This window comes from Lepidochelys olivacea (genome assembly GCF_965140295.1).
Source record: "Lepidochelys olivacea isolate rLepOli2 genome assembly, chromosome: 23".
In the NCBI taxonomy this organism is placed as follows: Eukaryota; Metazoa; Chordata; order Testudines; family Cheloniidae; genus Lepidochelys; species Lepidochelys olivacea.
Window position 1 is genome coordinate 12,608,794 of NC_140433.1, and position 21,443 is coordinate 12,630,236.

General features: G+C 68.0%; 3 protein-coding genes across 5 annotated transcripts; 1 reads left to right on the forward strand and 2 right to left on the reverse strand.

Moving 5' to 3' along the window:
- Positions 1-67: 67 nt before the first annotated feature.
- MBOAT7 (membrane bound acylglycerophosphatidylinositol O-acyltransferase MBOAT7) lies at positions 68-7,814 on the reverse strand. 2 transcript variants are annotated; one of them, XM_084612572.1, is made up of 8 exons: positions 7,632-7,814; positions 6,343-6,425; positions 5,573-5,702; positions 5,225-5,351; positions 3,640-3,796; positions 2,914-3,265; positions 2,030-2,218; positions 68-1,514 (listed from the first exon to the last, which is right to left on the reverse strand). In XM_084612572.1, the coding sequence occupies exons 2-8, from the start codon at positions 6,416-6,418 to the stop codon at positions 1,124-1,126; spliced, it is 1,422 nt and encodes a 473-aa protein (XP_084468698.1). In that variant the 5' UTR covers positions 6,419-6,425; positions 7,632-7,814; the 3' UTR covers positions 68-1,123. The 2 variants fall into 2 exon arrangements, with proteins under 2 accessions (XP_084468698.1, XP_084468697.1); XM_084612571.1 differs by having other exon boundaries at positions 6,343-6,428.
- A 165-nt stretch (positions 7,815-7,979) lies between these two features.
- TSEN34 (tRNA splicing endonuclease subunit 34) lies at positions 7,980-11,056 on the forward strand. Of its 2 annotated transcripts, none has more exons than XM_084612602.1 (5): positions 7,980-8,100; positions 9,237-9,504; positions 9,722-9,878; positions 10,179-10,433; positions 10,640-11,056. In XM_084612602.1, the coding sequence occupies exons 2-5, from the start codon at positions 9,250-9,252 to the stop codon at positions 10,825-10,827; spliced, it is 855 nt and encodes a 284-aa protein (XP_084468728.1). In that variant the 5' UTR covers positions 7,980-8,100; positions 9,237-9,249; the 3' UTR covers positions 10,828-11,056. The 2 variants fall into 2 exon arrangements, with proteins under 2 accessions (XP_084468728.1, XP_084468729.1); XM_084612603.1 differs by having other exon boundaries at positions 7,997-8,100; positions 9,196-9,504.
- A 243-nt stretch (positions 11,057-11,299) lies between these two features.
- GRWD1 (glutamate rich WD repeat containing 1) lies at positions 11,300-16,089 on the reverse strand. The gene is made up of 7 exons (XM_084612578.1): positions 15,874-16,089; positions 15,075-15,192; positions 14,253-14,403; positions 13,774-13,987; positions 13,486-13,628; positions 12,949-13,146; positions 11,300-12,510 (listed from the first exon to the last, which is right to left on the reverse strand). Exons 1-7 carry the CDS (start codon positions 16,064-16,066, stop codon positions 12,190-12,192), a joined length of 1,338 nt encoding a protein of 445 aa, XP_084468704.1. The 5' UTR covers positions 16,067-16,089; the 3' UTR covers positions 11,300-12,189.
- Between the last annotated feature and the right edge of the window lie 5,354 nt (positions 16,090-21,443).

The following is a 21,443-nucleotide window of genomic DNA, read 5'->3' on the forward strand; positions in this document are numbered from 1 at the left end:
GGCTGGGGAATGGGGCTTAATGGAGGGGGGTTCCTGGGGGGGGCGCGCGAGACACTCAGACCCGGGGTTGTTTTCAAGTCTTTATTTGCTGCAGCTGCCGCCCCCGCGGCATGGAAATACAACCCAGCGGGGGGGGGGGGGTGCGGTGGTAAAGGAGACCCCCCCCACCCTGAGCCCTCCTGTCACCCCGAGCCCTCCTGTCACCCCAGATTCCCCCCCTCATCTTCATCCCCTTCCACCCCCCCTCCCCCAGGGGTTAATAGCATAGGAAAGGGAAAGAGACCTCCGAGCGGGAGGGGGGCTTTCTACCAGCGACCCCCCGCCGCACCCCCAGCTAAGCACAGACCAGCTGCCTATGCTGCGGGACGTTCTCCCCCCAACCCCCCCAGCTGCTGGGGGGGAGGGGAGTTATGTGGCCCGTTCAAGGCTCTGCCTGAGAACGGTGCCAATTTGTTTCACACAAGATGTGGGGGGGGCTGCCTGGCTTAAAATTGGGGGGAACCATCTCCCCCCCCACTTGGAGGCTGGTCCCCAAGGCAGCGGTTCTCATACTTTTGTACGGGTGACCCCTTTCCCACAGCAGATCGCTGAGAGCGACCCCCCCCATCAATTAATAACAAACGTTGATATATTAAACACCATTATAAATGCTGGGAGGCCAAGCAGGGTTTGGTGTGGAGGGTGACAGCTTGCAACCCCCCCCCCCATGTAATAACCTCACGACCCCCTGAGGAGTCCCAACCCCCCCTTTGAGAACCCCCTTTTAAAGCCACAGTGTAGCATCGGCTGGGGGGAGGGGTAGAAACCACCCTCTTATTTGGGGATCTTGCGGGGCCGGGGGGGGAAGGGCTCCCACCCCCTCAGGAGTGCGGGGGGGGGGCAGGCCTGCCAGACCCCTTAGGGGAAGCCTGGTAGCAGCTCCGGCTCTCCCCCGCCATGGAGGTCTGGAGCAGGTTCCCCCTCCCAGCCAGCCAGAAGGAGAGGTGGGGGCCTGCAAAGAGGGGACGATCGGGGGGGGGGGGCACCCCATTTGCCTCGGCCCTCCCCCCTCCATGGCCAGCACAGAGCCGCTGTGTGGGTCCTGTTCCCAGCCCCTGGGGGGAGGCGCCCCCCCTCGCCCTGGCTATTCCCCGCCCCCCAGCGGCCCCGCTCGGCGCGGCCCCTCGGCGGCGCGGGGGGCAGAGCGGGGCAGGGCGCGGCCCAGCAGCAGCAGGCCCAGGGCCCCGAGGTGGACGCAGAAGTAGACGGCCCACCAGTAGCGCAGGGTGGGGCCCAGCTCCCGCAGAACGAAGCCCATGCACATGTAGTCGTAGGCCCGCATCTTGAGGAACCAGTGCAGCCAGGCGCCCCCCGAGCGGTCCGGCTCCGGCTCGGGCGCCGCCCCCCGGCGCCCCCGCAGCCCGGCCTCCAGCGCCCCCTCGGCCGCCAGGCACAGCGGGATGGTCAGGAAGCTGAGGTAGTAGCCGGGGTGCAGGCCGTGCCAATAGGCCGAAATCAGCATGGTCCAGCCGCTCCTGGGGGGGTGGGAGAGGGGGCAGGGTTAGTGGGGGAGGGGGATCTGAGCCCCCCCCCATGTTTGCCTCCTTCCCCCCTTCCTAGTCTTGAGCCACCCCCAGCCTCTTGTGAGTCCCCCTCCCCCACCCCGTTTGACGCCCCCAGAGATTTCACCTCTAATCCCTATGAGCCCCCCCCACATGACTCCCCCTGCCTCCAGTATCCACGCCCCCTCCCCATGTGACACCCCCCACCCACGATTTCCCCTTCATGCCCCATATTGGGACCCTCAGCCTCCCCCCTGCCACAAGGCCCCCCCTTCACAGGACCCCCCAGATCTGAGCCCCCCCCATCTGACCCCCCCCTTTCCCCGGGATCTCCAAGCCCCCCCCATGAGCCACCTGATCAGCGAGCATCCCCACGAGACCCCCCACCCCAGATTTCCGAGTTCTCCCCATATGACCTCCCCCAGGATCTTCGAGGCCCCCCCCCCGCACACAATGGTCTCCCCCTCATGGCTCCCCGTGTCCCCCACCTCATGACGTAGGAGCGGAAGGGGGCGTTCTTGTAGATGTACTGGGCCAGCCACCACTGCACGGTCATGTTCCAGTACCGCATGCCGTCCCGCACCCGCACGCAGAAGTCGGTGCCGTACGGGTCGATGTTCTTGATGGTCTCGTAGTCGTACTCAGGGGGTGCCGCCCCTGGAGCCCCCTCCTCCGCTCTGGGGTGGGGAGAGCAGTCAGTGAGAGGGAATGAGACCTCGCCCTGGGGCCGGATGGGAGCCGGCGCCCCCTACAGGGGAAAGGCCCCGCTCCCCATTCCCCGCCCCCCTGAGCCAGCCTGTCCCTGCCCTGGGGCCGGGTGGGAGCCGGCGCCCCCTACAGGGGAAAGGCCAGCCCCATTCCCCGCCCCCCTGAGCCAGCCTGTCCCTGCCCTGGGGCCGGGTGGGAGCCGGCGCCCCCTACAGGGGAAAGGCCAGCCCCATTCCCTGCCCCCCTGAGCCAGCCTGTCCCTGCCCTGGGGCCGGGTGGGAGCCGGCGCCCCCTACAGGGGAAAGGCCAGCCCCATTCCGCGCCCCCCTGAGCCAGCCTGTCCCTGCCCTGGGGCCGGGTGGGAGCCGGCGCCCCCTAGAGGGGAAAGGCCCTGCTCCCCATTCCCCGCTCCCCTGAGCCAGCCAGTCCCTGCCCTGGGGCCGGATGGGAGCCGGCGCCCCCTAGAGGGGAAAGGCCCCGCTCCCCATTCCCTGCCCACCTGAGCCAGCCAGTCCCTTCCCTGGGGCCAGATGGGAGCCGGTGCCCCCTACAGGGGAAAGGCCCCGGGCCCCACTCCCCACTCCCCACCCCCCTGAGCCAGCCTGTCCCTGCCCTGGGGCCAGGTGAGAGCTGGCGCCCCAGAGGGGCAGGCCCGCGGGCGCACCTGGGGCAGTGGGCGGTGGGGCCCCCGCCGGGGCGGGAGCGGGCGGCCGTGGGGTAGGCCCCAAAGGCAGCCGCGATGCAGCCGCACTCCGCGCAGAGCCAGGCCACGTAGAAGCGCATGCGGAAGACGAAGAAGATGGGCACCATGTAGAAGAGGCGGAAGGGCAGCCCCCGGGCGTCGAAGGCCTCGGTCCGCACGTAGTCCAGCGGGAAGAGCCGCGCGGCCCCCAGGAAGAGCAGCCCGTAGACCGGGACCAGCCGGGCCCGCGCCAGCAGGGGGCGCCAGCTGGGGATGGCCTGGGAGTCCGGCTGCTGCAGCCAGTCCAGGTAGGTCCTGTAGCGGTAGAAGGGGCCTGGCAGGGGATGGAGGGTGGCAGGAAAGGGGGGGGAGGTGTGTGTGTGTGGGGGGGGGAGTATGGTGGAGGAGGGGGGGCAGATGAGGAAGGAGGCCAGGATGGGGGAAAGGGGGGGAAATGCAGTTAAAGGTAACAGTGGGAAAGACTCCGGCTGGACCCCGTCCCCCCACAGAGCAGGGGAGCGAACCCAGGAGTCCTGGCTCCCAGCCCCCCCACTCCACCTCTAACCACTAGCCCCACTCCCTTCCCAGAGCCAGGGAGCGAACCCAGGAGTCCTGGTTCCCTGCAGCCCCCCCCCCCCCAACCACTAGCCCCCGCTCCCCTCCCAGAGCCGGGGAGAGGACCCAGGTGTCCGGCCGCCCGCCGCGTACCTGTCATGAGCCCCACGTAGCAGTAACCGTAGCAGAGGGTCGGGCCCAGCCCCGGCACGCTGGGGATCAGCCCAAGGGCGGGGACCTTGGTGAACGAGGTCACGTCCTGCTTCTTGGCCTGGCCGATCTCCTGCACCTCATTGGCCAGGCTCACCATCTAGGGCAGGGGGCGCGACCCACAGGGTGAGCGCCCCCTAGGGGACCACTGCTGTGGCACCGCGCCCCCCCGGGCCTCACCACCACACCACAGGGCTCCCCCTGCGCCCCGCGACACAGCGCCCCCCAGTGCCTCCCCACCACACCACAGGGCCCCCCCCACTCCCCGCGACACAGCGCCCCCCCGGGCCTCACCACCACACCACAGGGCCCCCCCCACTCCCCGCGACACAGCGCCCCCCCGGGCCTCACCACCACACCACAGCGCCCCCCCGGGCCTCCCCACCACACCACGGGGCCCCCCCCGCGCCCCGCGACACAGCGCCCCCCCCAGTGTCTCCCCACCACACCACGGGGCTCCCCCCGCGCCCCGCGACACAGGGCCCCCCAGTGCCTCCCCACCACACCACGGGGCCCCCCCCGCGCCCCGCGACACAGGGCCCCCCAGTGCCTCCCCACCACACCACGGGGCTCCCCCCGCGCCCCAGCGCCCCCCAGTGCCTCCCCACCACACCACGGGGCCCCCCCCACGCCCCGCGACACAGCGCCCCCCCGGGCCTCCCCACCACACCACGGGGCCCCCCCACGCCCCGCGACACAGCGCCCCCCCGGGCCTCCCCACCACACCACGGGGCCCCCCCACGCCCCGCGACACAGCGCCCCCCCGGGCCTCCCCACCACACCACGGGGCCCCCCCACGCCCCGCGACACAGCGCCCCCCCGGGCCTCCCCACCACACCACGGGGCCCCCCCCGCGCCCCGCAACACAGCACCCCCCAGTGCCTCACCACCACACCACGGGGCCCCCCCCACGCCCCACGACACAGCGCCCCCCAGTGCCTCCCCACCACACCACGGGGCCCCCCCACGCCCCGCGACACAGCGCCCCCCCGGGCCTCCCCACCACACCACGGGGCCCCCCCCACGCCCCACGACACAGGGCCCCCCAGTGCCTCACCACCACACCACGGGGCCCCCCCCGCACCCCACGACACAGCGCCCCCCAGTGCCTCCCCACCACACCACAGCGCCCCCCCGCGACACAGCGCCCCCCAGTGCCTCACCACCACACCATGGGGCCCCCCCCACACCCCACGACACAGCACCCCCCAGTGCCTCACCACCACACCACGGGGCCCCCCCCCACGCCCCGCAACACAGGGCCCCCCACTGCCTCACCACCACACCACGGGGCCCCCCCCACGCCCCACGACACAGGGCCCCCCCGGGCCTCACCACCACACCACAGGGCCCCCCCACGCCCCGCGACACAGCACAGCGCCCCCTACGGGACCACTGCCACGGCACCACGCCCCCCCCAACCCCCGCCACCATGGCGCAGCGCCCCCTAGCGCCCCAGAGGGGCCAACAGTGACCGGGAGGCCAGAGCGCCCCCTGCTGAGCCTCCCTGCCCCGCCCCCTGCAGCACCTTGAGGGTCAGCAGCAGCTGCACGGCGTTGGTGAAGGGGGTGGGGGCCGGCAGCCCGACGAAAGTCACCATCCGGAAGAAGAGTAGATAGGAGAAGGTCCAGCCCAGGGTCAGGTAGTGACAGGACCTGGGGCAGAGGGCGGGTTCATTGGCCACACTCCCAGAATCCCCTGCTCCCGTCACCCCCCCAACCCCTCCCAGCTCCCAGAATCCCCTGCTTAGCTCCAGGCCCCCCCATCTCGCCACAGCTCCCAAAATCGCCCCCCCCACACACACACTCTACCCAGTAGACCCCACTCCTCTCCCAGAGCCGGGGATAGAACCCAGGTGTCCTGGCTCCTTCCATACCGGGGGGAGAGGCTGAGGATGACCCATGTGCCCAGGATGGTGACCAGGGAGTGCAAGGTGTGGATGTTGCAGGTGATCAGCGTCAGGAGCAGCCCCACGGCTGCCCCCCCAAACTGCTTCACTCGGTGTCCTGGCGGGGGGAGGGGAGGAAAGAGACACAGATCAGATCCCAGCTCCCTTGCCACCGAGATCCCCCGGCAGCAAAGTCAGCTGGGACTTAGGGCGACCCTGGGCGGGGAATGGGGCACAGGGCCTCTCCTCTCTAGGGGGCGCTGGCTCCCACCCAGCCCTGGGGAGGGGGGTTGGTTGGCTCATGGGGCAGGGAATGGGGCACAAGGGAGTTCAGGAGGTGGGGATCCTGTACCCCCAAACACGCATCCCCTATCGATGGGACCCCAGAGTCCAGCAGCTTCTACTACAAGACTGGCAGGGGGAAGCTAGTGCCAGGGTTCCCTGCCCACACACACCAGCCCCCCTAAAATACCTCCAAACCCATTCTAACTCGAGACACAACCCAACCCCCCCACCCCACCCCCAAGAGCTCAACCGGAGTGGAGAGAGGAAATCTTGCAAGAGGAAGCTGATGTGAGGAAACCGCAGATGCGGCTGGGTGGGGCATACCGGAGGGAATGTGGGGAAGGGCCCTTGTTGGAGGGAAAGGGGGGGGGGTCTCTTTGGTGGGATTTTTTCTAGCCCCAATCCCTGTCCCCCCCAGCCATGGCACGAAGGGGAGGGGCCAGAGTTACCCCCCCCCAGCTGGAGTCACTCACCCCCTCTCTTGAAGACAAAGCCGATGGGGATAGAGAAAAGCAGCACGGTCAGGTAGGTCCACTCCTCCGGGGTCATCCCAGTTCTGCTGCAGGAGGAAAAACAGCGTCGGGCAGTTCCACAGGCCACCCACCCCACCGGAGCGGGGAGCAGCAGCTGCAGGGGGGGCTGACAGCTCAGCTCCTCTGTAGGTGGTAGGGGAAGAGCAGGGAGGGGAGATCCGGCCCCAGGGCAGGGACTGGCTGGCTCAGGGGGGCAGGGAATGGGGCACGGGCCTCTCCCCTGTCCATTGCTCTCATTCCATGGCCTGGGGGTGTATCGAGTTTGCCAGGTCTCGATCCCGCTCCCAGGAGCCCCCATCGCCCAGCCCATCCAGGTGCCCCCTGGCCCCCCTGCAGCTGAGTGGCCATGGGCTGGACGAGCCACAGAGACCCAGCCTTGGGGGTGGGCGCTAAGGCAGTATAGTCGGGGGCTGCGTGGGGGGGGGAGGGGGGGCTCAGTGCGTATGTGAGGTAGAATGGGGAGCTGTGGGGGAGGGAAGTTGCAGGGCCAGTATCTCTGCCCTAGTTCATCCACCAGGGACGATCAAGCTGCCTTGTTGCCCCCAGTGGCCACTGCCCAGCCCCCCACCCCCCCCCAAAACTCCCCCCCACACCCGGCGGCACAAACCCCTCAGCAAGTGGGGTCTAGTGGTTAGACTGGGGGGGGGGTGAGGGCTGGACTCCTGAGATCTATCCCACATGGGCTCCCTGCTCCTTCCACCTCCAGCTAAACCCTGGTCCGCAAGCTGCCTTAATCCCTTCCAGTCTCTAATCCACGCAGTTCACCCCCCACATTAGCCATTGCTGGTGCTGGGGAGAGAGGGGTACATGCCCCACGCAGTTTAATCTCACCCATTAATCCTCTCCATTAGGGGAACTCCTAGGGTCCCTAGTCCCAGATCAGGCCCTCATTGTGCCAGGCGCTGTACATTATTTATTAGGTGGATTACGGTAGCTCGCAGCCCCGCACCCATTGCGCCAGGGGCTGTACGTTATTTATTAGGTGTATTACAGTAGCTCCTTGCCCCGCCCCCTTGTGCCAGGCGCTGTACAAACACAGGACAAACACCCAGCTCCCCCCCGCTGCAGCTCACCCCCAGATTAGCAGTCCGGCTAGGGGGGGCAGGCGGGGGGCTGAGAAGCAGTGGGAACCCCACATCAGGTGGGGATGGAAAACACCCTGGAACTTCTCCCCCCTCCCCACAATTCAAGTGCAGCCCCACACGCCTCAAGTTCACAGCGTTACTCACCAGCACCCGACACCAACTTCTTCCGATGGGGTCAGTACAGAATTCGCACCCGGGGGTGCCTTTGCACGGATTCACACCCCTGGGGGCTCCTTTGCACAGAGTCACACCCAGGGGGGCTCCTGTGCACGGATTCACACCCCTGCGGGACCCGGTGCACGGATTCACACCCCTGCGAGCAATTCCCTCCCCCACCCACCCAGCCCCTCACTTTGCAGCCGCGCTGCCTGCCCGTCCGCCCGCCCCCTGCTCACTTCCTCCACGCCCTGCACCCATTGGGCCCTGCAATTTTCAACCCCCCCCACCAACTCTCCGCCCCTCCTCGGGTATTGGCCAATGGGGCCGTCGCTCAGCTGCAAGAACCCCGCCCCCCCCCCGCCTTGCAGCAGCAGGGAGAGGGACCGGCCAGTTTGCTTTGCAAACAGCCCCAGGCCCACCCCAGAGCTGGGTGCAGGGGAGCCCAGGGGTGAAGGTGAGTGAACTACGGAAGGGGGGTGTGGAGGGGGGGGGTCGCCCTTGGAGAAGAGATTACCCACAATCCCCTGGGGGAAAGAAGCAGCGTTTGGTATAGGTGCGTGTGGCTCTTTAAGAATTTCCCAGAATTCCTTTTGGGGGGGGTGGCCCTTTAAGAAAGGGTTACCCGGAATACCTTGCGGGGAAGGGGCAGCGGTTTTTTATTTTTAGTGTGTGGCCCTTTAACAAACTGTTCCCAGAATCCTTTCTGTGTGTGGGTGGGTGGGTGGGTGGGGGGTGTCAATGGAGGGTTTTTAAGAATGGGACTCCCAGAATGCCTTGGGGCAGGGGGCGGGGCTTGGTGTGGGTGGGTGTGGCCATTTAAAGGGGTCACCACCATGTGGCCAGAACCAGGCGACCTGAAAAGGGCTTTCCCAGCATCCTCTGGGGCATCAGCAGGGCTTGGCCACCCTAGCCCCAGGGCATGATGGGATTGAAGTGCGCCCCCTCCATCCCAACTTGGGACCCCTAGCCCCAGGGCATGATGGGATTGAAGTGCGCCCCCTCCATCCCAACTTGGGACCCCTAGCCCCAGGGCATGATGGGATTGAAGTGTGCCCCCTCCATCCCAACTTGGACCCCTAGCCCCAGGGCATGATGGGATTGAAGTGTGCCCCCTCCATCCCAACTTGGACCCCTAGCCCCAGGGCATGATGGGATTGAAGTGCACCCCCTCCATCCCAACTTGGGACCCCTAGCCCCAGGGCATGATGGGATTGAAGTGTGCCCCCTCCATCCCAACTTGGACCCCTAGCCCCAGGGCATGATGGGATTGAAGTGCACCCCCTCCATCCCAACTTGGGACCCCTAGCCCCAGGGCATGATGGGATTGAAGTGCGCCCCCTCCATCCCAACTTGGACCCCTAGCCCCAGGGCATGATGGGATTGCCCCCCACCCACGCTGGGGGCCTGGCCCTGGCAGTGGGGCATGCTGGGATTGTGGCACCCCCTGCCCCAGAGCATGCTGGGATTGTTGTGCCCTGCCTCAGAAGTGGCTGCATCTCCACGCTGGGCGAGGTGTCCCCATGTAACCAGCCCCCGTGCCCTGCCCCAGAGGGGCTACACCCCCCACCCTTGCCGCTCCCCTCTCTGCAGCTGGCGTGGCGCCATGATCCGGATCCACGTGCTGGAGGGGGCGGCTCTCGTGTGGAGCGTGGAGGACGCCCGGGAGATCCGTGAGCGGTTCCGGCTGGTGGGGACCCTGGTGGGGGCGCTGGCCCGCAAGCCCCGGCAGAACGCCCGCCTGGGCCTCCCCCTGCAGCTGCTCCCCGAGGAGGCCCGGCTGCTTGCCGAGCTGGGCGCAGCCGTCCTGGTGAGGGGCAGCGAGATCCAGCCCCCGGCGGAGGGGGAGGAACCGACCCAGGTGAGGGACCTGGGGCCTTGCTCCTCCAGGGGGTGCTGATCCAGCCCCAGGGCAGGGACTGGCTGGCTCAGGGGGGCAGGGAATGGGGCACCAGCTCGGGCACAGGGCAAGGTGCAGCGGCAGGGGGGCGGAGCACGTTTGGGGGCGGGGATGCTGTGGGGAGATGGCTGTGCCAAGCACCCCATCCCGGAGCTAACCCCCTCTCCCCCGAACCCAGGCGTCCGAGGTGGAGGCCTACCAGCGGGAGCTGGAGGAGAGCTACCAGGAGCAGCAGCGCCTGGCTGGGGCAGAGAGGGGGGCCCTGCTGGCCCGGCTGGCCGAGCGCATTGCCCAGGGCCGAGCCCGTCGCAGAGAGCAGCGCGGGGAGACGCCAGGTGGGGCTGGGGCTCGGAGGGGAGACCTGCTGCGGAAACCCAGGGACTGCAGAGAAAGGGGGGCTCTCCTCTGTTTGTCAGTGCTGGGCCCAGGGGGCCCGTGCTGGGGCTCAGTTGGGGGGACTCATTTGTGGATCAGTGCCAGGCCCCCATATACCCGGCCCCTGCGCCCCACCCCAGAGGGACCGCATCTCAGTGGTGGGTGAGGGGTCCCTGTATAACCAGCCCCTGTATCCCACCCCAGATGCAGCTGCACCCCGGCCCCGGCTTCTCCTAGCCTGTTGCTCTCTTTGCTCTCAGACACTGCGGAGGATTCGGGGCTCCTGGATTCGCCCTTCGTCCTGCCCCGTGGCTCCATGATGGTCCAGCTGCCCACGGCCCGGCGGCACCCGGGGCGGGTCGAGCGGGTGGACTGGACCTCCCCCTCCCCGGACTGGCCTCACGCCGGCTGCCCGGCCCACGAGGCCCGGTACCGCGTCTTCCGCGAGCTGTGGGGCAGGGGCTACTATCTGTCCGGAGGGAGCAAGTTTGGGGGAGACTTCCTTGTGTACCCAGGTAGGTGTGTGGGGGGCTGGGCCACAGCCTGGGGGAAATGGGGCAGGGGATGCTGGCCAGCCCTGGGGAGGGGCGCATGGAGGTGGGTGGGGACATTGTTGGTCCCAGAAGTGGGGGAGGGGATGGGTTTGGGGGGGTGCTCGGGGGAGGGAATGGGGCAGGGGGCATCTGGCCTGACTCCTTCCCCTTCGGCCTCTCCCCTGCAGGCGACCCCCTGCGGTTCCATGCCCACTACATCGCGCTGTGCTGCCCCCAGGGGGCCCCCCTCCCGCTCCGCACCCTGGTGGCAGCCGCCCGCCTGGGCACCGGCGTCAAGAAGACCCTGCTGCTCTGCTCGCCAGGCCCGAGTGGCACCCTCACCTTCACCTCTCTGCAGTGGAGCGGGCTGCAGTGACCCCCCCGTGGGACAGCCAGGAACTGGACGGGTGGGGGGGGGCACAATCTGCTCCCAACCAGGCACTGAGCACCCCTCCCCCGGAACAAAGCCAGCCGGGGCAGGAGGGGACGCTGCTGGGGGGGGGGCTGCCGGCTCGGGACTGAGCAGTGAACAAGGGATGTTAACAAAGACGAGGCAGCAGCAGAACTGGAAGGGTGGGGGAGCCTAGTGCCGGGCTAGCAGGGGGCTGGGGGTCGGGAGTGAGGGGCACCAGCAGGGCTGGGGGGAGCCTAGTGCGGGCTAGCAGTCGGGAGTGAGGGGCACCGGCAGGGCTGGGGGGGAGCCTAGTGCGGGCTAGCAGGGGGCTGGGGGTCGGGAGTGAGGGGCACCGGCAGGGCTGGGGGGGGCAGGGCAGCAATAAGGAGGGGCTGTGGAGCGGGGGAGGCCTCAGGCAGAGCTGGGTCCCCCCCAGACTGACCAGACCCCCCAGTAGGTTATAAACTTTTTTTCTTTAATTAAAACTGAACTTGCCAGAACATAGGTATTATGTACTAACCTGCCCCCCCAGGCAGGGCCCATGGGGGGGGGGGGGGGAGAGAAGAGACAGTGGATCCCTCCCCCAATCTGGGGTTAAAGTGGGAGGGACCTGACTGTGACACCCTCCTGCCCCCCTCTGTATTTTGGGGTCTGTCTCCTATCCCTCTACCCCAGGGATTTGTGCACCCCCTGGAAGCGAGCTCCCCCCCCATCACTGTATGGTGGCAGCACCCAAAAATATAGTTGGAGTGAACCAACTCTTTCCCCTCCACCTATGCAAAATAGGTAGCCTCTGGAGTAATCACAATAAAATGGAGATGATGACCCCCCCCATCCCAAGTAGTAGCAACCAAATTCAGACCAAGCCATGTACAATTGAGGGGGAAATTAGCTTGAAATCAGCCCCTCCCATTTCCACATTAGATGGTAGCTCCCAAAAACAAGCGGCAGAACAGTGCATTTTCTAGAGGGGTGTTCCCCCCCATGTAGAATGGAAAGGTCCAGGTCCAGCCACCACCAACCCCCAAATTCTGACCAATGGTAGCAGTTGGCATACTCTATCTGCAAGGAGGTGTCGTCGTCCCCCCCCATTTCATGCAATGGTAGCAGCCACTAACTGGAACAGTCCAACTGCATGGAGCAAGGAGGGGGAAAGCTTGTGTTGAGGCTCCTTGTCTGGGGAATCTCCCCTTGTTGCCAGTGCAATGGCAGCCGATATATGGAACAGACCAAGTCCTCCAACCCCCAAGCTTTCTCCCCATTCTGTGCAATGGGAGCACCCCACTTGGAATGGTCCATCTGCAAGGGGGAGGCTCCAGGCTCTCGCCCCCCGCCTGCACCCCGTCAGACGCTGATGGTGCGGAAGACGGTGAAGCCGGACAGGGCGGTGGTGATCAGGACCCCCGGGCACTGGGGCTGCCAGTGCAGCTCCTTGATGTCGGTCTCTCCCTGGTGCACGAAGAGCAGCTGGGGGGGGATGGAGGCCAGGGCCGGGTCATCCTCGCTCTCCCCCTCCCCCTCCTGGTCCCGCTCCACCGCCAGGTCCCACTGGGTCACCTGGTTGTCCGCACCGGCGGCCGCGAACACCCCCCCGTCCGCGGGGTGCCACTCCACCGAGGTGATGGGCGCTGTGTGCTGCTTGAAGGTCGCCACGCTTGTGCCCGTCTGTGGGGGGAGAGGGCAGCGGTGAGGGGGGCTGCGGGTCGGGAGTGAGGGGCACCGGCAGAGCCTGGGGGGAAGCCCAGGGCTGGGCTAGCAGGGGGCTGCGGGTCGGGAGTGAGGGGCACCGGCAGAGCCTGGGGGGGAGCCCAGGGCTGGGCTAGCAGCGGGCCGGGAGTGAGGGGCACCGGCACAGCCGGGGCAGGAGCCCAGGGCTGGGCTAGCAGGGGGCTGCGGGTCGGGAGTGAGGGGCACCGGCAGAGCCTGGGGGGGAGCCCAGGGCTGGGCTAGCAAGGGGCTGCGGGTCGGGAGTGAGGGGCACCGGCAGAGCCTGGGGGGGAGCCCAGGGCTGGGCTAGCAGCGGGCTGCGGGTCGGGAGTGAGGGGCACCAGCAGAGCTGAGGGGAGCCCCCGAGAGACCTGGGGGAGCCCAGGGGGCACCGACCTGGAAGAGGCGCAGGTCCCAGACGCGCAGGGCCCCGTCGTCCCCCCCGCTGAGGAGGAAGGGCTCATGGCGGTTCCAGCTGATGACGTTGACGTCGCTGGCATGGGCCCGGCTGGCCGTCAGCATGCAGGCCCGGCCCGGCGCCGCCCGCACGTCCCACACCCGGATGGACCCGTCCGCCGAGCACGAGGCGAACACCTGGGCGAGAGGGGGTCAGGGCAGCGTGCCCACCTGCCAGGGGCCCATCTACCCCGGTGTCCCCACCGCCCTGCCCCTCCAGATCAGCCCCATGGGCCCATCTACCCTAGTACCGTGCCCTGCCCCCAGGATCAGCCCCATGGGGCCGTCTACCCTGGTGTCCCCCCCGCCCCGCCCCCAGGATCAGCCCCACAGGCCCATCTACCCCAGTGCCCCGCCCCGCCCCCAGGATCAGCCCCACAGGCCCATCTACCCCAGTGCCCCACCCCGCCCCCAGGATCAGCCCCACGGGCCCATCTACCCCAGTGCCCTGTTTCTCCTGGCAGGACTGCCACTCACTGTGGCTTCTGTCGGCGACCACTGCAGGTCCTCCACGGAGGCGGTGTGGGCGGTGAAGGGGCGCTGGTCCACGTGCCACGTCCCGTCCGCCTTGGGGCTCCACAGGTGAATGTTCTTGTTTGAGTCACCAGTCACGAGACGCCCTGCGGGTGGGGGCAGAGCTGGGGTCACAGGGAGCTCCCACAGCTAGCGCCCCTCACTCCCAACCCATAGCCCCGTCACCCCCAGCTCTGCCGGTGCCCCTCACTCCCGACCCGCAGCCCCGCCACTCGGCGACCCTCGGCTCACCGGGCACCATGGGGGACCAGTCCATGGCAAAGCCCTCGGTCATGTGTCCGGCAAAGGAGAAGAGGGGTTTGATTTTGGCCTGCTCCTCCCGCAGAAAGGTGGCCATGGCCTGAGGGTCTGAGATGGCCACCAGGGGGCGCTGTAGGTCGTAAATCTCCACCTGCCCCTTCTCCGACCAGACGGCAGCCACCTGCGTCCCGCCCAGCTGGGTGACCTGCCAGGAAGGAAAGGGTTAACCCCAGCATGGGGGAAGGGGGCACTGTGCTGTTGGGGCGGGGGAAGGGTGCTGTGCTGAGGGGACGCTAGGCAGGAGGGGGAGGCTCGCTTGGGGGCGCGGGCCCCAATGCCCCCTGTGCTGCTGGGAGCAGGGGATGCTGCACTGGGGGCGGGGGGGAGCTCGTCGGCGGGCGCTGCGCTGGTGGGGACTCTGCTCAGGGGGGTACGGTGCTGGGGGGGGCTCGGCGCTGGGGGGGCCGTACCCGAACGCGGTTGATGCCCCCGTAGTGGGGGATCATGGCCAGCTCCAGCTGCGGCTTCTTCTCCTCCTCGTCGTCGTCCTCCTCGTTGCTGTTGCTGCTCTCGGCACCCGCCCCCGTGCGGTGCAGATTGTGCATCTTCATCACCAGCAGCCTGGCGGAGAGAGGGACCCCCTGAGCCCTGCCCCCAGCCAGGGGCCCCACCAGCCCCTGCGCCCCGCGGAATGGGGCCCAGGGCCTCTCCCCTCTAGGGGGCGCTGGCCTGAACCCTGTCACCGGCTCAGCATGGAGGTCAAGGGCCACAGGGAGCCAGCCCCCCCTCTGTGGGTCAGGCAGAGGGTTTCTGGGGGACACCAGGGGTGGCCGCGGGTGACCGCCCAGGGCTCTGTGCTCAGGGGGGTGCCGGCGCCCGGGCAGGGGAAGAGGCGCGCGCTCCCCACTCGCGGGCGGGTCGGGCCGGCTCCCAGCCTGGGGTGGGGCTGAAGTTGGGGGGTGTTTGTTGCAAGTTGCGGCTGGGGCGCCCTGCGGGGTGGGCTGGGGCCAGGCCTGGCCGTGCCCCTGGGGACGGAGCTACTTCCGCTCGGGGTCTCCTGCCCTCACCCCGGGCAGCCGCTCACCCCCCCGCAGTGCCCGGGCAGACGGGGCGCGCCCGGGCGAGCAGCGAGCGCTCCTGGGGGTGCCCCGCAGTGCCCGACCTGGGGCAGCACTGAGAAACGGGGCTCCCTGGGCAGGGGTCTTGGAGAGCACACGGGGGTCTCTCCCTCTCTGGGGAGAAGCAGGGTGGGGGGCTGGGTCTCTGCCCCACGGCCGCCCCCCGGGGCTGACCTGTTGGCCTGGGCGCTCTCGGCCTGGGTGCCGGCACAGAGCTGCAGGCTGAGCGGGAAGCGGCCAAGCTCCTGGCCCAGCGGGTCGGGCACCACGTCGAAACTCAGACAGGGGGCACCTGTGGGGAGAAAAGGGGTGAGCCCCACTGCTGGGCATGTGCCCCGCACCCCTGGCCTGTCACCCCCTGCGCCCGTCTAGTGCCCCCCTGACTGCCCCATACCCTCCTGGCCCATGGCCTGTCCTCAACCCATGCCCTCCTGTCTGCCCCACAGTGCAGCCCCACGTCTCTGTGCCCACCCCACCCCCTGCCCGCCCCACGTCTCTGTGCCCACCCCACCCCCTGCCCGCCCCACAGTGCAGCCCCACGTCTCTGTGCCCACCCCACCCCCTGCCCGCCCCACGTCTCTGTGCCCACCCCACCCCCTGCCCGCCCCACAGTGCAGCCCCACGTCTCTGTGCCCACCCCACCCCCTGCCCGCCCCACGTCTCTGTGCCCACCCCACCCCCTGCCCGCCCCACAGTGCAGCCCCACGTCTCTGTGCCCACCCCACCCTCTGCCCGCCCCACACTGCAGCCCCACGTCTCTGTGCCCGCCCCACCCCCTGCCCGCCCCACACTGCAGCCCCACGTCTCTGTGCCCACCCCACCCTCTGCCCGCCCCACAGTGCAGCCCCACGTCTCTGTGCCCGCCCCACCCCCTGCCCGCCCCACAGTGCAGCCCCACGTCTCTGTGCCCGCCCCACCCCCTGCCCGCCCCACACTGCAGCCCCACGTCTCTGTGCCCCCCGCCGGCGCTGACCCGTGCCCGCCCGGTGGTACAGCACATAGGCCTCCTCGTCCATCACCAGCTCCTCGCCCGGTCCCGGCGGGGGGCCCCGGCCCGGCAAATAGACCCGCCGCGGGGGAGCCCCCTGCCCCTCCCCCTCCTCTTCGTCCCCGCTGCTGCTGCTGCTCGCCCCGTCCCCGGCCCAGCGCCACGCCGCCTCCGCCATCTTGGGACAGGGCAGCGCACCCTGCGCGGCGGCCTCACGCACTTCCGCCCTCAGGCTGCGAGACGCCATCTTGGGGGAGGAGAAGCCGCGAAGCCGCGGCCATATTGGAAAAGGGCAACGGCCACCATCTTGGAACGACGCTGGGCACCGCCCTCTTGGAAACGGGCCTGAGTGATCCCAGCGCCGCCATTTTGACAAAGGGACAGGCGGAGCCGGCCGCCATCTTAGAAAGGGCGCAGCGGGGGCCGCCATGTTGGCAAAGGGCAACAGCGGCGCCATATTGACTGAGGGTAAATCTCGTCCGAGCCGCGGCCAGCGCCATTTTCAGAAAGGGAAAATCCCCAGCACCGCCTGGACGCCATCTTAACTGAGGGCACATGAAGTCCCCCGCCCCCATCCTGGCCCCACGGGCGCCATATTGAATAAGGGCATCTGGGTGACCCCCCTCACACACACATATCCCATAATCACCATGGCGACCTAAATCTCCCTCACACCCTTACACCTCACTGAACTGTCACATGGGGTAAAAGGCCGTCACCTTGGCAACACGGGCGCCATCACTGGGGACATTCCTAATATGACATCACCACATCCGCTTGTGACATCATTGCTCCAGGTCATGGCACAGCTGCCTGGGAGTCAATGATGACGTCATCATTCCCCGCGGCCATGGAAACCAACATGGGGTCGTCATGGCACCAGCGACATCACAAGAGACTGCCTCACAACCTGGTGCAATGATGTCACGGGGAAGTGATGACATCATCAGAAGCAGTGATGTCACCGGGAACATTATGTAGCCACAAAAGTTGGTAAACGGGGGAGACGTTCCAAAGTATCGCCCAGGCCCCGCCCTGAACCCCCCGTCCTGCAGCCCAGCACCCCCCAGCACCACCCTGGAGCATCGGGCCCAGCCCTGACTGCCAGGGAGAACGTCCCGTGCTGAGCCCCCGTCCCACACACTGCAGATCAGCGCCCCCACTGAGCCTCCTGCAGCCCAGCGCCCCCCACTGAGCCCCCTGCCCCACCCTCTGCAGCCCAGCGCCCCATGCTAAGCACCCGCCGCACCCCCTGCAGCCCAGTGCCCCCCACTGAGCCCCCTGCCCCACCCCCTGCAGCCCAGTGCCCCATGCTAAGCACCCGCCGCACCCCCTGCAGCCCAGTGCCCCCCACTGAGCCCCCACCCTGCTCCCTGCAGCCCAGCACCCCCTGCTGAGCCTCCTGACCTGCTTCCCACAGCACAGGGCCCCTTGCTGAGCCCCCCGCCCCACAGCCCAGTGCCCCGCACTGAGCCCCCACCCTTCAGCCCAGCACCCCCTGCTGAGCCCCCTGCCCTGCTCCCTGCAGCACAGTGCCCCTTGCTGAACCCCCGCCCCACAGCCCAGCACCCCCTGCTGAGCCCCCTGTCCTGCACCCTGCAGCCCAGCACCCCCTGCTGAGCCCCCGCCCCACTTCCTGCAGCCCAGCGCCCCCCACTGAGCCCCCACCCTGCTCTCTGCAGCCCAGTGCCCCCTCCTGAGTCCCCTGCCCCACTCCCTTCAGCATGGCGCCCCATCGCTCTGCTCTGGGGCATTGGGGCCAGCACTGACTGCCAGGGCAGTGACCACCGCCTGTGGACCCCCCTCCAGTGCCCCCCCAACCAGTCTCCCCCACCCAGAGCTGGCCCAGCGGCCCCCAGCTCAGTGCTAAGTGCCATGAGTGATGGCTCTGGCTGCAGCGGCCACGACCCTCCTGCTCCAATGAGCACAGCAAATTTCACAGCTAAGCAGCCCCAGCTGGAGGCCTTCAGGCCGCACTCATTGGGGATTTATGATCCCAGCGAGGACGATAGGACAGAGGAAAACTGGCCTAGTCGGGCTCGAAGGGCCCTGGCAGATTGAGATGAGGGGAGCTAAGGCTGGGCTGGCAGTGGCTGCGGGCTGGGAGTGAGGGGCACCAGTGGAGCTGGGGGGAGCCCAGGGCTGGGCTCGGAGGGGGCTGCGGGTCGGGAGTGAGGGGCACCAGCAGAGCTGGGGGGAGCCCAGGGCTGGGCTCAGAGGGGGCTGCAGGTCGGGAGTGAGGGGCACCGGCAGAGCTGGGGGGAGCCCAGGGCTGGGCTAGCAGGGGGCTGCGGGTCGGGAGTGAGGGGCACCAGCAGAGCTGGGGGGAGCCCAGGGCTGGGCTTGGAGGGGGCTGCGGGTCGGGAGTGAGGGGCACCGGCAGAGCTGGGGGGAGCCCAGGGCTGGGCTTGGAGGGGGTTGCGGGTCGGGAGTGAGGGGCACCGGCAGAGGGTGGGGTGGGGAGCCTAGGGAGCTGTGGGTCGGGATAGAATCGCCATCACAAGAGACACTGCATTGCAGCGAGCGCCCACCAGGGGCCGCTGTGAGTTCACACCCACTGCACGTGGGGCCGAGCCCTGGGCAGCTCAGTGCACTGAGGGCGAAGGGGCCCCAGGGGTGAAGCCAGCAGCGGGGGGGGGGGGGGGGGTTAACTGGTCTCTGGACATCCCCCAGGCTGGGGCAGTGCCAGAGATACCCCACACCCCAGCACACATAACACGCCCCGTTAGGGGACCCCTGGGCATCTCCCTCAATGTGCCCCTCACTCCCGACCCGCAGCCCCCTGCCAGCCCTGCCCTGGGCTCCCCCCAGCTCCGCCGGTGCCCCTCACTCCCGACCCACAGCCCCCTGCCAGGCCGGGCCTGGGCTCCCCAGGGCAGGGCCGGGGGTTCCCCAGGGAGGAGCCAGGCTGAGCTGTCGGGGCTCCCTGCTGGGCTGTGTGTAGGGGGGGGGTGGATTTCAGAGCAGCCCAGACAGCTCAGTGGGGGGGTCGGGGGAGGACATGGAGGACAGAGGAGCGGGAAGGAGATGGCAGAGGAGGAGGGAGAGGGGGCTGGGGCAGGCAGACACAGGGGTGCCGGGACTGTAAGGTTCCCAGCCCGTGGGTGGGTTTGGCTGAGGCAGGAGGTCTCGTCCCGCCCCCCACAGCCCTGCTGGTGCCCCTCACTCCCGACCCCCAGCCCCCTGCTAGCCCAGCCCTGTGCTGCCCCCAGGTGCTGTGGTTAGGGGGTGCTGGGGGGGGGGCTCTGTTTTCAATGTCCCCAGGGCCTGCTCCATCCCTCGCCTGAACCCAGACGTTCTGGCAGGCTGAGGCCGCGCGGGGCTCCTGGCAAAGAAGAAATGCAAACCAGAAACACCAGCCAGGATGGGAGAAAGCCAGGGCCTGTCCCCTTGATGGGGCTCCAGTCCCCCATGCGGGGGGGGGAGGCTGGCTGGCTCAGGGGGGCGGGGAATGGGGCGCGGGGCCTTTCCCCTCTAGGGGGCGCTGGCTCCCATCCAGCCTCAGGGCAGGGCCTGGCTGGCTTGGGGGTGTGGGCGTTAAATCCTCTCTCCGCCGGCTCATCCAGCTGCCGCCCCAGGGCCGCCCGGGCCGAATGTCTGCCCCACACTGTCCATGGGCCCCGCACAATCTGCCCCTGCGCCCCCCTGTCCCTGACCTGCCGCGGCTCTACTTTTCCACACTTTGAGGCAGCCTGTTCCCAGCCCCACGCACTGCCAGGATCCCTGGAGAACCAGCCCTCCAGCCCAACCCCAGAGGGACCACGCCCCAGTGCCGGGCAAGGGGTCCCTGTGTAAACACCACCACAATGCGCCGCAACGCAACACAGACAGCAATACACAACTGCAACATGACAGCACACACAAAGAGCTACCCCTTACAGTGTGCGTACACACACCCTAGCAAGGGGGGTCACACCCACATTCGGAGCAGGGCCCAGCCCCTCCAGCAGGGGGCAGCAGGGACACACGGGGACACACACACACACACACACACACACACAATACAGCTGCGCTGGGGGCCCAAGGCTCTGGGCGGGGAGCGGGGGCCAGTGGTTAGAGCTGGGGGGCTGGGAGCCAGGACTCCTGGGTTCTCTCCCTCCTTGGCCCCGATGTGTGCCCAGTAACCTCCCTGCACTCTCCCCTGCCTCTCCACAGGGACCAGCTCTCCTGGCCCATCTGCTCAGCTTGTCTGGCTGCTAACGAACCAGTAATTACCTGTGGTGTGTGTCCAGGCCGGGCTGACAGCAAGGCAGGGGGTGTGTGTGAGCTCTGATAACCAGGGAATGGGGCTTGGGGCCTGTCCCCTCTAGGGGGCGCCGGCTCCCATCTGGCCCCAGGTTGGGGACTGGCTGGCTCAGAGGGGCAGGGAATGGGGTGCAGGACCTTTCCCTCTAGGGGCGCCGGCTCCCATCCGGCCCCAGGGCAAGGACTGCTTGGCTCAGGGGGGCAGGGAATGGGGTATGGGGCCGGGGCTCCCATCCGGCCCAATGGTGGGTGGGGCCTGGCTCTCCCTCCCCCCCTGCAACATCTTGATCCAAAGGGATTGTGCTAATGGCGTTTTTAATTAATAATGAACTTCTGGGGCCTCAAGGATCCAGGCGTCTGACCTGATCCCGCCTCAGAGCTGGCGCCCCCTAGAGGGGAGAGGCCCCGTGCCCCACTCCCCTGGGGCTGGATCATGGCCGGTGCCCCCTATCAGGGCTGGTGCCCCTTTCACCCCCCCCCCCAGCCAGGGCCAAAGGTCCCCGATGGGGCTCGTACCCCAGGCCCATGGCCTGGCACTGAAACCCGGGGGCGTCTCGCCTGGGTCTGCTCCACGGCTGGACAAGCCAGGGCAGTTTCCCCGCTGGGGTGCGGGAACAATCTGCACGGGGGGGGGGGGGGGTGCAGAGAGCCAACTTGCAAACCCCGTGTAGGCGGGATATCACTTCAATGGGGGGCAGCCCCCCAGGCAGCCCTAGTTCCAGCCTTGACTCCTTATCCAGCCAGCCAGGGGCTAGAGGGACTGGGGGGGGAGGGGGCGGGCGGGGGGGGTAGACACAGAGGGAGTGCAGTTAGCAAGACGGGAGGGGGGACTGGGGCGGGGGAGGGGGTCTATTGGGGTAGGAGGATGGGGAAGGGGAAAAGGAGAAGGGGAAAGAAGGAAAGGCGGGGGTGGAAAACAGAGAGGGAAAGGGGAGGACGCAAAAGAAAGCGGGTGGGGGGGTGTCTTGTGGTTAGACCAGTGGGGGCCAGGAGCCAGGATGCCTGGGTTCTCTGCCCAGCTCTGGAAGGGGAGTGGGGTCTAGTGGGTAGAGCAGGGCAGCATGGTTTGGGTGAGAGTTTCATCTGAAGGTTTGGGGCACTGGGGTGAGTTTGAGGGGTAGATTCAGGGGTGAGTTTGAGAGGGAGGTTCAGGGGTGAGTTTACGGGGCTGGGGATGAGTTTGAGGGGAAGGTTCAGGGGGTGAATTTGGGGGGCTGGGGTGAGTTTGAGGGGAAGGTTCAGGGGTGTGTTTGGGAAGCTGGGGTGAGTTTGAGGGGAAGGTTCAGGGGGTGTGTTTGGGAAGCTGGGGT